Below are 12,328 nucleotides of genomic sequence, written 5' to 3' on the forward strand. Positions count from 1 at the left end.
TTTGCGGTAAACTCACGTTATGTCATTCATTTTAATCTCGCTGATGACAATTTCAGCGACCGCCTTATCCGCCTCAAAGCCAAAGAAACGAATACTGTGTACGCGCGGCCACAACGTGATGCAGTTCCTGGATTTCCTATTCGGGAGATCCAACTACGTACTGTAGGTACGTGTACCGCAATATCCCTCCTCCTCCTCCTCCTCCTCCTCTTCGTGACCGTACCTCTGTTACATTATACTTTCTTCGAGCAGAACTCGCCACGCAAAGTTTCGAACTGCGGAGAAAATCATGCAGGGCAAACCGTTTTGTTCGCGGATGTAATTCCTCCCCCCTTCCCCCAACGCCCCGCGGTTTATTCAATGTTGGTGTTAAAAAAATATTCAAAACAAGTGGCGAAAAAGGAAAAAATTCACCGTCCGTTGACATCTGCGCAGGTCGATCAACTTGCGAGTGCAAGAAGAAAAGTTGGAAAAAAGGGTTGGTGATAAAAACGACGTCGTATTTGCTTTGGTAAGTCGGTTGCGCGAGAGGCGAATAGAAGTCTTTTAGGCGGGATATTCTTGGTTCGACGAAAGGAGGAAGTAGCGCGTGATGTTGGCGTTAACGTCGATTTTTCTATTGTTGACAAAAGAAGCATCAGAAGAATGAGAAGGTTTAGGACGTCTGGCAATAGACGATACAGATCTGTGTTACGTGTGTTACGCACATGCGTATCAGGCACAGGCATGTATATGTATTACATAGAAAAGTGAGCGAGGGGTATAAGATATAAAAGCTCGGCAAAACGGCGGCCAAAGCTCGCGATCACTCGGGCGCGTTCTAAATTTAAAATTATGTCAGAGGGCGGCTGAGGGTTTAAAATAGTCGAGGCCATTACTACTTCTTCTTTTTCTTCTTCTTCTTCTTCTTCTTCTTGTTTCATATTACTTTTTGTATTTTATTTTCTTCCCCCTGAAGCCCTTCTCCGTCTCTCTCAATGTACACCCGCGTCCGTAATGCAAACGCACGGGGCCTTGCACAAGAGTGCCGTCTGCATATATATATATATAAATACGAGATGCCGTTGACGTTTATGACACGTGTACGTCAGACGCCCGCGATTATTCTTATAAGCAGGGTATCTAGCCATGTGACAACAAGGTTCTATAATAGGTACGCAGAGAGTAAATTCTATACGGAAAAGCTAATTAAAAATTTCTTTCAATTTATTTATCTTCTTTCCTGTGCATATTACACGTAGGGGTGAAGGAAAGTCGAGAAATTTTTACGTCGAGTGACATGTGGCGAGAAAGAGAAAAGAAAGCTGGCACGCGCGTATTTGGACACGCTTTTTACAACCTGGTTGAAAATCAATCGCGAGCAAATCGCGCGGTGCGTGGTTTTTTTTTTTTTTGTTCTTTGTTGTTTGTTTCTTGCTTCTGCGGTAGTAACACCGTAAAAGGAAAACCACGAGATATCTCAAGCTTTCTCATGAACGGAGTTGTATGACTGTAACGAAGGAATATACGGAACGTATTATACATATGTGGGATATTATGTGTACTGTATACGTATACGCGTACATGACTCTTAATGTACTCGTGCGGATATTATGCAGACCCTGCACGACGTTGCCAGTCGCCACCGGCCATCTGTCAATTGTTTCTTCGATAAACGTCATCTGTCTATGGTGTAGACATGCATGGTATCCCCGTGATACAAATATTGCGCTTCACGGTCCATTATCAAAATAAACCTTCGGTATTACCCCGTTCGGTCTAAAGATACACCGTACACTGTATACAGATTCCGCGGTCGAGGCCAATTACACCGAAAATATAATATTTATTATTTCATTTCACGTCGGAAAAAAGCTTTCTGTATTCACAGGAATTTGTTTACGCTTGTTTGTATTATTCGTATATATTTGTGTTCCGACCACGGTTCGATTTACTGAAAAATTCTTTGGTCGAATCTGAGAAAGGTTTCGAACTAATCTTCTCTTCTTCGACCGATCTCTCACACATTTTACTAGACATGCAAGATGAGATAGTATTTCGTAAAGAAAAAAGAATGTTGAGAGAAAAGGGTGATAACTTTGGAATGGTTACGGTATAAGCTTCACAGAAGCACCGCAACGAACTCCGCTGCGTTATTTTGATATTTGAAAATTTTGATTTTGAAATACAAGGAAACTAAAATTACTCAAAAAACTAATGAAAACCTGTGCTATAACTTCTCGAGGAGTACACTTTTTGCAGAATTAAAACAATTGTGAAGAGGTTTTTGAAAAAACGAAAGACCTGGAGTAAAATCTGACGACTAATGGGAAAGAATGTAGAAAGATTAGAAAATAGAACGAGATATTTTTCTACCTGTCTAATTCAACTTTCCAAGTTACGATGTTCTACGAAACAAAGAGTTTCGCGTCTTTGAAAACTCAACACTCTGGCCCTTCTATTCTTCAATCGTTCTAAATTTCCACCCCCTCACAAAAAATTGACAAAACTCTCGACTCACCCGTCCGTGTAGTCATTAGTCTTGAGAGTCCCAGACCCGTTTGCAAATTCAGGCGGTGGGTCAGGGGTCGTCGGGCTGACGGTCCTCTTCTCGCGTTCCCCGAGTATGTCGTCGAGATCGACGACGGGGGCGGCGCCTCTAACGGAGGCCTTCCTGACGAGGGAAGGCGAGGAGAGTATCTGTTGCTTAATCATGTCTGTGGTGGCGCCGTAGGTGAAGGGTTGGCTGGTCTGCCTGGCGTGGTAGGGAATGTCCTCGTCTATGAAGTCGATGTTCCCGGGTGGAGAGAAGGACTCGGTGCCGTTTTTTCGCTCCGGTGACCGACGGAAGTTAACGTCGAAGCTCCTTATCTCTTCCCGTCGTTCGATCGTGTCCTTCCTCAGGGTGATCGGGTCTTGAGGTTCGTTCTTCAGGGTCGAATAGCTGCTGCCACCGCTGTAAGAAGGGCTGTCGCCGTTCTTCGAAGAGTAGCTTCGGTACGAATCCTTGAGCGTCGAGTAGTTTGACGATTGGTTACCGCTGCTGTTGTAGCCTCGCGTCTCCCGGATGTACATCTTGTCGCTTTTGTCTGATCTGTAATTTTCTATCGGCGGTGGGTCTGGCATAGACTGAAATGAAACAGCACAAACGACGGGGAACGGTTAATCAGTAACACTTTCCTGATGGTGAATTTTAATTTTATCATTTAATTTAAATCTTAGATTTTATAATTTTTTGCAATTTGTACAAAATATACGTTTCATTTTATATGACATTGTCGGAAAAAAAGTTTCGGAATCATTGACCAAGTTGTTCGGTTTTCTTTTTCTTTCATTCTTTCTTTCTTCTGCTCATATTCTGTAAGACTCTCGACTCATTTATATTTCCCACAGCATGCCTCAGAGAATTGTGACGCGTATTTGTTACATGTAAACGAAAATTGCGATATAACGCTACGCTACGTTTCAAGTTTTACAATTACAGTAGATTGACGACACAAATTAATAGAATAACGAGTGAATAAAAAAAACAAGCTGCGTAAGTGTCGCTGTAATCAGCAGTCATCATCACTCCGTTTAGAATTCGACAAGTTCACGAAATACTGTCACAGAAAATGAACAATTTTTTTTATTCATTATATGAACTAGAATTACTTTACAAAATGATAATTTGAGATGCTCCGTACAGTTATCCGTGTACAAGTTTCAGATTAATCCGAAAATTTATTGAAAATATTAAAAAGTCTTATTGAAATAATTTATCTACCGAATAAAATAAAATTTCATACCAATGATTGTGGAAAATTTGCGATAATGACGCCTAAAATTTATTCTGAATGATTTTATATCGTATCGCAGATGACAACAGATAATTGTACATATCAACAAAAATTTCTGTTTCGTATCCTTTGTCCCGGAATAATCACCGTCAGCGATTATCGGAGACATCGATAAATAACCCTCGGCAAGACTTTCCGTACTTGTTCGACAAGTGTTTATATCAACATAAAATAAAACAAAAAATAACAACATCCGTTGGTTCAAAATTTGAAAACGTTAACTCACCTCGACAGTAAGCATCATATCGTGAAGGAGCTTGTCAAGATCGCCGTGGCTGTTGAGCCGGTCGTTTTCGGAGTCCGGCTCTGCTTCTGGAGGACTGGGTCGTTGCGGAGGAGCGCTGCTTATGCCGCTGTCCATCGACACGGTCAACGGGGAACCCCGGGGTCCGCCAGCGCCACCGGGATTAACGACTGCGTAGAGGGAGCCATCGATGGGGCCGCAGGTGTACCCCAAGCCTCTGGGCGACGTTTGAACCGAGGAACTGGAGGGCGGGGGCGGAGACAACGGCGTGTCGCGACCCTCTGAAAAACGAAATGAAGAGGGGGGGGGGAGGGGTTAGAAGAGATTTTTTACGCGGTTGAAAGAGAGAGAGAGAGAGAGAGAGAGAGAGAGAGAGAGAGAGAGAGAAAAGGGAATTCGGTGTCGGGCGGGTTGTGGGAAATTCAGAAGGAGTGCCGGTGGGACGTCAGGTGCTAACCAAAACGAACACAATACTCGCTTCTGTTGTATTATTATATACGGATACCGCGTGCCAAGGATATGGGAAAAGCGTATGAGAGACGCGGTTGTTTGGAAAGGTGGATAAAGACGATGAGAATCTATTAGGAGCGTTTTTAACACCGTGAAATAATTGTCGGGTACGTTGGAAAGGAGTTTGCAATTAGATGATTCGAAACCGACACAGGATCGGATTATTGGAATGGGAAAACGATTCTTAAAGTATTATATAACGAAGCGACGAACGACGACAAAAAAAATTAACGATTCATGTATTTTGGCCAATTTTGTCGAACAGGACATATCGATAATAACTATCAAGAGATCGAGATTCGTGACTTTTGGATGCTCGTCGAATTGAGCAACTCACGAAACTGTATTTTGATTCATGTAAGCCTGCCGAATTTTAAATGTCAGTGCAGATAGTGTCGCGTACGACTCTTAAAATATCCCATTCTAGGTCGTTCAAATACGTGTACGAGAGATAGGAAATTGAATTGTATTAGAAAGAAAGAACTGGAATTTTCTGCTAATAATCGATAGGCGATAGGTTTCACGTTGCAAGTTAAAACTCTAACCATCATTTGTCATAGTTCGCAATTTTTTATTTTTTTTTGCACGAATTTTGCTTCTGAAAGTCTTTAATAAATAAGACGTCGCATAAAATCGTTCCGACTCTCTGAATTCAATTCAGTGAAGGGTAATGCAAAAATTCCGTAGGTGGTAATACAGGCGTAATTTACAATTAGTCAATTCCCGTGTTACCGGTTACGTCATATACTTCGGCGACTCCAAGTTAGTGACGTAACGCTTGCGGTAGGTTAAATTGTAATAGTTCTTCTCGCAATGACTATTTACCGTAATGCATACACACATCTATACGTATACATTTCTGTCCCTCTTAGGTCACAATTATCCTTCGAAGCGGTGAACAATCGACCATCCAATTCGCGGTAGAATGACCATAAGTAAGGGTTTCATCACGTCTATAAATACGCGTAACAACCGCTCGTATATAAGCTGTAAGTATGCATGCGATGCTTAAGAATGTCTTTATATTTTTAGCACGGTCATTGATGCACGATTAAATTTATCACCGTTGTACACAACTTGTTTATTTCTCTTTTATAGCATGCTCAATATGCTTTTTCGTTTCTACTTACGTGTACATAAATATACACACATTTTTCCGAAACATTTTTCAACACCTATTTCACTGCAGTCTGTAAAAAGAAAATGAATTTCAAAAATAGCGACAAGTTCACCCTGCAGGCGAAGAATTTCAGTTTTGTAATGGTTCAAGACCTTGGACTAGTCACAGCAAAGCATCAACTCGAAATGACACAATCTACTAGGTAGATAAAGATGTATGCTGTTTTGAGATTTGCAAATTCAGTCTCACAACTGTATTCGGCAAAACAATCGCTCGATTTTTGAAGTAAGGAATTTTCGATAAGAAGAATTAAATCCAAATGAAGCGGTAACTGAGGAACGGTCCCTGGTCCTTTGAACTAGTCCTTATCAAGTGTATTAATTTATTCCATTTAGCCATCAATGCCGACAGATGTGTATATATATACATATATACATGTATATACACATGCCTGCTACCACTTCGGTATATGCAACAAAGAGAAAAATCTAAAGTGCTTTCTAAAGTGGTCACGAAGTGGTGGCTTCTCAGTTCCAGAACGATATCTGGCGTCTGGTGGTTGGATTATTATACATACGTATACGTATATCTTGCGTACATATGTAGACATATACATATACATGTGTGTATATGTATGTATCCTGGCGAACCATCGACGCGTTAGTAATTCGTATAAGAATTCACCCGCGAGAGCAGATATTTGCTCAAGTCATTCCTTTTCTTTGAACTCGTCGTCAAGGGGTTTCTTGATTGAATTTTTTTCATTTTTCAAACGTTCGAATCCTCGAGCCTTCTCGCTACACGGTTTCACCTTTGGTCAACCTGATTTATTTTATTTCTATATTCAGGTATATGAATATATTTACCGCAAGGTATTATTAGCCTCAAGTTACCGCGTGGGCGAAAAATAACGTGAACGAATACTGGCTATTTCAGAACCGAAAATATTCTATAACCAATGATACTTGCGACGATTACGATAATTCTTGTATCCTTGACCCTTAAAGCGTTCGAGTTGTTTTGACCGCATGCAAATATTTCGACAGATGGACGGCGGCGAGGCGATGCAAATGATCTCTTAACGCGCCCACGTCATTTATAAAAACGCATATTACTCCAGTATGTATGCCTACACGTATGTATATTCGTTCCTGCAGCCTCCAGAACCGTCGTAAAACGAGTCGCTTGCATTATAGGTATGACACGTAACGCGTTGGACATTCTATACATCATTTTAATTTTTTTTTTTTTCTCTTCAATTTTTCCCGTTTCTTTTAAAGGCCTCGATCGTTGCGAAGCATTTTTGACAAAATGAATTTTGATTCTTTGTTTTCATACGGGCTTGTCGAAGCTACACGCCTACGCGATAACATTATAACGCGACTTCTCAGGAGGACGACGAATGCAGCATTGGACGGATGGATATGGTAGGCGCTACAATGAAGATCGACACAACCGCATGTAAAACAACAATAAAAGAATCGAGTAAAACGATCAGTGGTTGTCAAAGGATGTAATATAAACACACAATCAGGCGCACACACGAATAGAGGCTTATTGTTACGTAATTCGAACGGAACGATTTGTCCGCACTCGGCTTAAATGGTCAAGCTTCACCGCACTGTCCACGCACATATACAACTTTGTTCCTACTATTATACCGCTACACGCGTATGTCAGAGATAAAATCTACCGCGGAGTATTTGGTTAGGCCATTGAATGCACCAGGTCCCAGATTCCGTCTCTAGACGATGGGAACAAGGATAAGAAGAAGAAAAGCATTGCTTGCAACGCGTGATTGATTGCGATAGCATATTTTCCTTCAATGTGGCAAGCGAATTTCAGGCTCGTCTATTTATCGTTTGTTTGGATACTTGTAAGAAAAAAATTTAAGAAAATAAATCAGCAAAAACGATCAATTTCACCAACAATTCACTCTACGCGGCAAGCTTCAACTCGGCCATATCTATGCACGCATACTTCTGTTCATCTCTCGTTAATCTATTTATAGATCAGACCAGAGAGAGAGAGAGAGAGAGAGAGGAGAAAAAGAGAAGATTTCGTGGCGCCGGAAGCCGGCGTCACGCGATTAGTCTGCTTGCACGGTTGAGCTGCCCCGGATGAGGTCGGGGAGTCTGCGAAATCGGGATAAATCTCGTGTGGGAAGAAGCTTCTCTTAGCAAATGGCAAGACCATCGACCCGTATCGTTCAAGGTATATTACAAGATTACTTTTTATCGTATTTGGCATCATCGTCGCCCGTCCGTTCGATCGCGATCGTAATAAGCAAAGACAGATAGAAAAATCCTCATCTGTAACGACCATCGGTCTCAAATAAGGGGTTTGATGGAGACATACATATGCAGCGGAGCTGCGTAGATCACGAATGATTATCGACTGCAACGCTCATTGCCGCAACGCCCACGATAAATCCGCAATGACTTATACCTATCCACCGCTCCTATAAATCCCAGGGAGGCAGAGGCACGTGAATAAGAAAGAGATATTTATTATTCTATATAAAACATAACGACGATGAAAAGTTCAATTGCACTGTGCATTATCCAATGGTCTGGGTACATTTTTTTTTCTCTCCACTTTTGGAGTCAGTTTTTGAGAAGCTCACCGAACAAGCTTGTCGATGAAATTATTCCATACATATGTTATTTAAACTATAACACAATGAATGTTATTTTTCATCCTCCATTACCCGAGGTCGAACAGAGTAGGTACTAAATCTTTTGATCTTCTCATCATTTAGCCACGTCCGGCCCTCGTCACTTGCCGTTATGTATAACCAGCCAGCTCGTTATATTGTCTTATTTGGCGAAGACGCCTACCTGCACCCACGACGACGACGACGACGACGACCGAAACTACGTCTTGATTTGGTCACAGCCTCGAGTGCTGTTCCTTCGAGAATTCGAGAAGAGATAAAACCTCGAGTTCAACACCTCTTCCGCTCCTGCACTGTGTCTACCACTCCATCCAGTTTCGCAAACACCGTGTTAATTATTATTAATAAAATGCGTGCACGTGAGATTGGTAAGTAAAAATCCTTTTTGATTTTTTTTTTTTATTTTTGTTGTTTTTTAATAGAAAAAACCAAATTCCCGACAGTCTAATGTTTCGCCAAGTTTACTCACTTCGCCTAGTTTGTTCAAATATCTTTCCAATATTGTGTCGTTCTATCCTCGACTTTAAACGCTGTTCAAACAGCGTTTATTTCCTCATTTTTTATCCAAGCTTCTTCGATTGAATATTCAAATTGACAGGTGGTAGGAAATTTTTCAGCATCATTACGCAACTAGCCACGTATACCGATTCGGAGAGCCGTTTTTGTTCCAACGTTTTAATCACCACTGCGACGGACACCGTCCTGGCTCAAAGGATCGCGTCAACTGCGACGAGCCGTAAGGCGGGCCCAATGATTTTGCTCGCGTTTTGCAGGCCTGACCGAACGCTGGAAGCTTGCAAATATCACGCAGAGCCTCGTTCATTCGCGTGTACAGCAGGTATGAAATCCTGCAGAACCGCGCCTCAAACTCTCACTCTCGCAAGGCATACGTGTCGAGCCTATCTTGGGATATATGGAGCGGCGATGCCCGTGTGGTCCCGTTGAGAATGCCTGTATTTTATACATTTGTACGCATCGATACACGCGTATTGCATATGTACACCTATGAATGTAGCCAATACGGCGGCACGAACCCGGTGCTGAAACACTCGAGAGTTCTCTTAACTCCTTCCCTCTTTTTCTCTCCCTCTCTCTATCCTCTCTTCAGCTCACCGAGCGCCCACAGTCGGACCTTTTAGGGTAACCAAACCTTCGGCATTACATGCGCGAGAGTCTCGGTATAATATGCCGCCTTGTTCAACGCTGCACAGTGCGGAAAATCCTTAGTCGAGGAAATTTTCGCGTCAAATCGTAATGACTATTTTTCAATTTTACTCTCTTACGAACCGCGGCAAGAGATCGTTCCCAATTTTCTGTACCAACGAAATTAGCCAATTAAGAACAAAAGAAAGATCATGCCGTTTCTCAAGATTCAATTTATGCAAAATACGTGTAATGAATCTTATTCGGTCTGTATTATAGTGGGTTTGATATTGAAAAACTCGAATACTACTTTGAATTACAAAATCGCCTCAATTTTTTTGTAAAAGTATGTAAAACTTATCCTGACTTCCGTGAAACGGACAAACTTCTAATTGTAAATGACAAAGATTTTTATTGAAAAAAATGCGCAGTTAGTTGATTGAAGCGATGCTGGCGCAGACTTCGGTAATAATTTGAATAACAATAATACGATCGAAAGAAGGGATAAACATCTATCAAGCAGGAGTTTGATTGATCGTGCAATGCTTCGTCTGAAATTGAACGCATGCTTCACGGCACCGAAACATCGAGTATCGATCGTGATCTCGATCGTTGACGCGCGCTGCACTCACAAGATCGAGGATAGCATGAATGGGCCGAGACTCTTTCGTAACAGGATATTAGTCGTATACAATATGCGCACTATAAGCTCGTATTTAAAATCGCAAGGCCGTCGGTCACAACACGTGTAATATTCCTCGATGCGCAGACGCGTGACGCGAAATTACAACCAACGTCAGACGAACGTGTCCTGCATGAAAAGCTGCACTGCATGCATCCACTTCGCGCATCGCGGTGATTGCCGGTAATTAATCGGCTTAAGGGCCCTGAGCTTAGCTCCAGGGTTTCGGTCCTACGTCTCCGGCATTTCAATGAACCGATAAGTAGGGCTGTACAAATACGAGGAGGTTCCGATTGGATGCAACCGGCGCATTTTCCAAGCGTCAGAGGCTGGTACTGCTTGGTGAAAAATAAGTCTAAGCTGATTGGTTTGTTGTAACGCTTTGATATTGTATTACACAGACACAGATGTGTAACAGTTGCAGGAACGCGACTATTAACTGGGACAAGGACGCGTCTCATAGACGTGTATCGCAGACTTGGTTTGGGTGTATCGCTCTTGCAGAAAATCGTACCAACATGCATATAATACACGCCGTTCCGTCTCCGATGCAGTTCGCATTGCCATTAGACGGCTTGAGTCGGCTTTGCACTACTTTCGAACCGTACACCATAAGGCAAAAACGGAACAAAGTGAAATTAGTAATCGATACAGATTGCAAGTCTTGCTGCGTTTGCAATTTCCAAACGGACCAATGAATAACCAAAAATACAGACGTTTGCTCGAATTTCTGTTATATGGTTGCGCTCTTGCTTCTAAACATGCTTGTACAGAATTTGAGTGCAAGGAATCGCTTTTATTTTGGAGCAAGATATCATCAGGCTGTGATTGATAATACAGAGAATGACAAACGATGAATCGACGTATTTTTCATAACTCATATCGGAGCGTTGCTGCTGTCTTGTGACATCGTGAACGTTTGCTCTTCTCTTCATTTGACAACGTGCTTTGATGCCGAGAGCTTGATTGTAGATTACCGATTAATTTTGATTTCAATTTTTAAAGCCAGCCGTTAAAACTGCAGGGAGGCAAATATCTCTGGACCAGAATTCTTCCATTTTTTTATTCGATAGTTCCTTCCCTTTTTCTCCCATTCAAATTGTTGACATACGATGTCGCGAACAGGCACGTGATAAATTTGCAGCTTCACTATGTGCATGTATACGCATTTTAGAGAAAGACAATTTTTCGAGTCTTATTCTCACACCAAAGCTGTGTCAACCTAGCAGCCACCTTGAGAAAAGCCACGTGTCTCGATGATCAATTAACTCGGCTGTGTACACGTCGTTTAAATTATTTATTCGTTCCTCACGCGAAACGCTCTGCTCGTTGCCCGGAGAGCTGTTGAAATGTATTATCCAACATGTAGGACGGTGGAAACCGAAATCGCCGAAAGTCGATGTTAATTTTCATCGAGAAAGAATCGCACTCGGCATTTGCGCGAATTTATATCCTTGTAAGGCTCTACAAGAGGCTGAACGGAAGAAAGAAACTTTCTAGGAATGGACTTTCTCGAACCACCCGTAAATGCATGCGCCATGCTCCTGTATAGTAGCAGTTTCAGTACGTTGACCGGAATTTCGATCTACCATTTCGGTTTTATTTTCTCCACTCCGAATTGCAAACTACATGTCACCGATTTCCCCTCGTTTTGTTCAACGGTTGTCGTCGAGATTTATAATTAAACTTTCCTGATTTTTCCATGTATTAAACAGGACGAAGAAGACTGGTTGATCATTTAACAAAAGAAATAGAGCAAAAAAAAAAAAAAGAATGAATAATGTAATTCCTGTTTTATAAATAGATTTCAACATCGCTGGAGCATCGAGACTGCGCTGCAGTTGCCGTTTAGAATTTCGAGATGCTGCATGATATAATAATCCGTACTTGCGTAAGACTGAATTAATTAATTACAAATTTCACGTATCTTGTTATGGTGTTGGGAACGTTACCTTTGATCACTCAATCAGGTCGAAGTAGATATGGAAAGATCAACCCATAGATAAATACATCTTTTTTTTCTATTTTTTACCGCAACTTTTACGCATCGTTGTGAGAAAATGCGTTCATTTCCTGCGGACGTTTAAAGGTGTATACATACGTAGCTGGTATTACGATAATATTATCGATCACG

The 12,328-nt window shown here is 41.7% G+C and overlaps 1 protein-coding gene across 11 annotated transcripts in view; it reads right to left on the minus strand.

The window, feature by feature from the left end:
• Window positions 1-12,328, minus strand: part of LOC124176603 (tensin-1) — a 99,800-nt gene that overhangs the window by 13,013 nt on the left and 74,459 nt on the right. For all 11 annotated transcript variants that reach the window (XM_046558112.1, XM_046558111.1, XM_046558113.1 and 8 more), the window contains 2 exons: window positions 4,045-4,343; window positions 2,501-3,108 (listed from right to left, as the gene is read on the minus strand). In XM_046558112.1, coding sequence (XP_046414068.1) covers window positions 2,501-3,108; window positions 4,045-4,343 — 907 coding nt within the window. The remainder of the gene's footprint in view (window positions 1-2,500; window positions 3,109-4,044; window positions 4,344-12,328) is intronic.

Source organism: Neodiprion fabricii, chromosome 2 (assembly GCF_021155785.1).
Source record: "Neodiprion fabricii isolate iyNeoFabr1 chromosome 2, iyNeoFabr1.1, whole genome shotgun sequence".
NCBI classification, from domain to species: domain Eukaryota; kingdom Metazoa; phylum Arthropoda; class Insecta; order Hymenoptera; family Diprionidae; genus Neodiprion; species Neodiprion fabricii.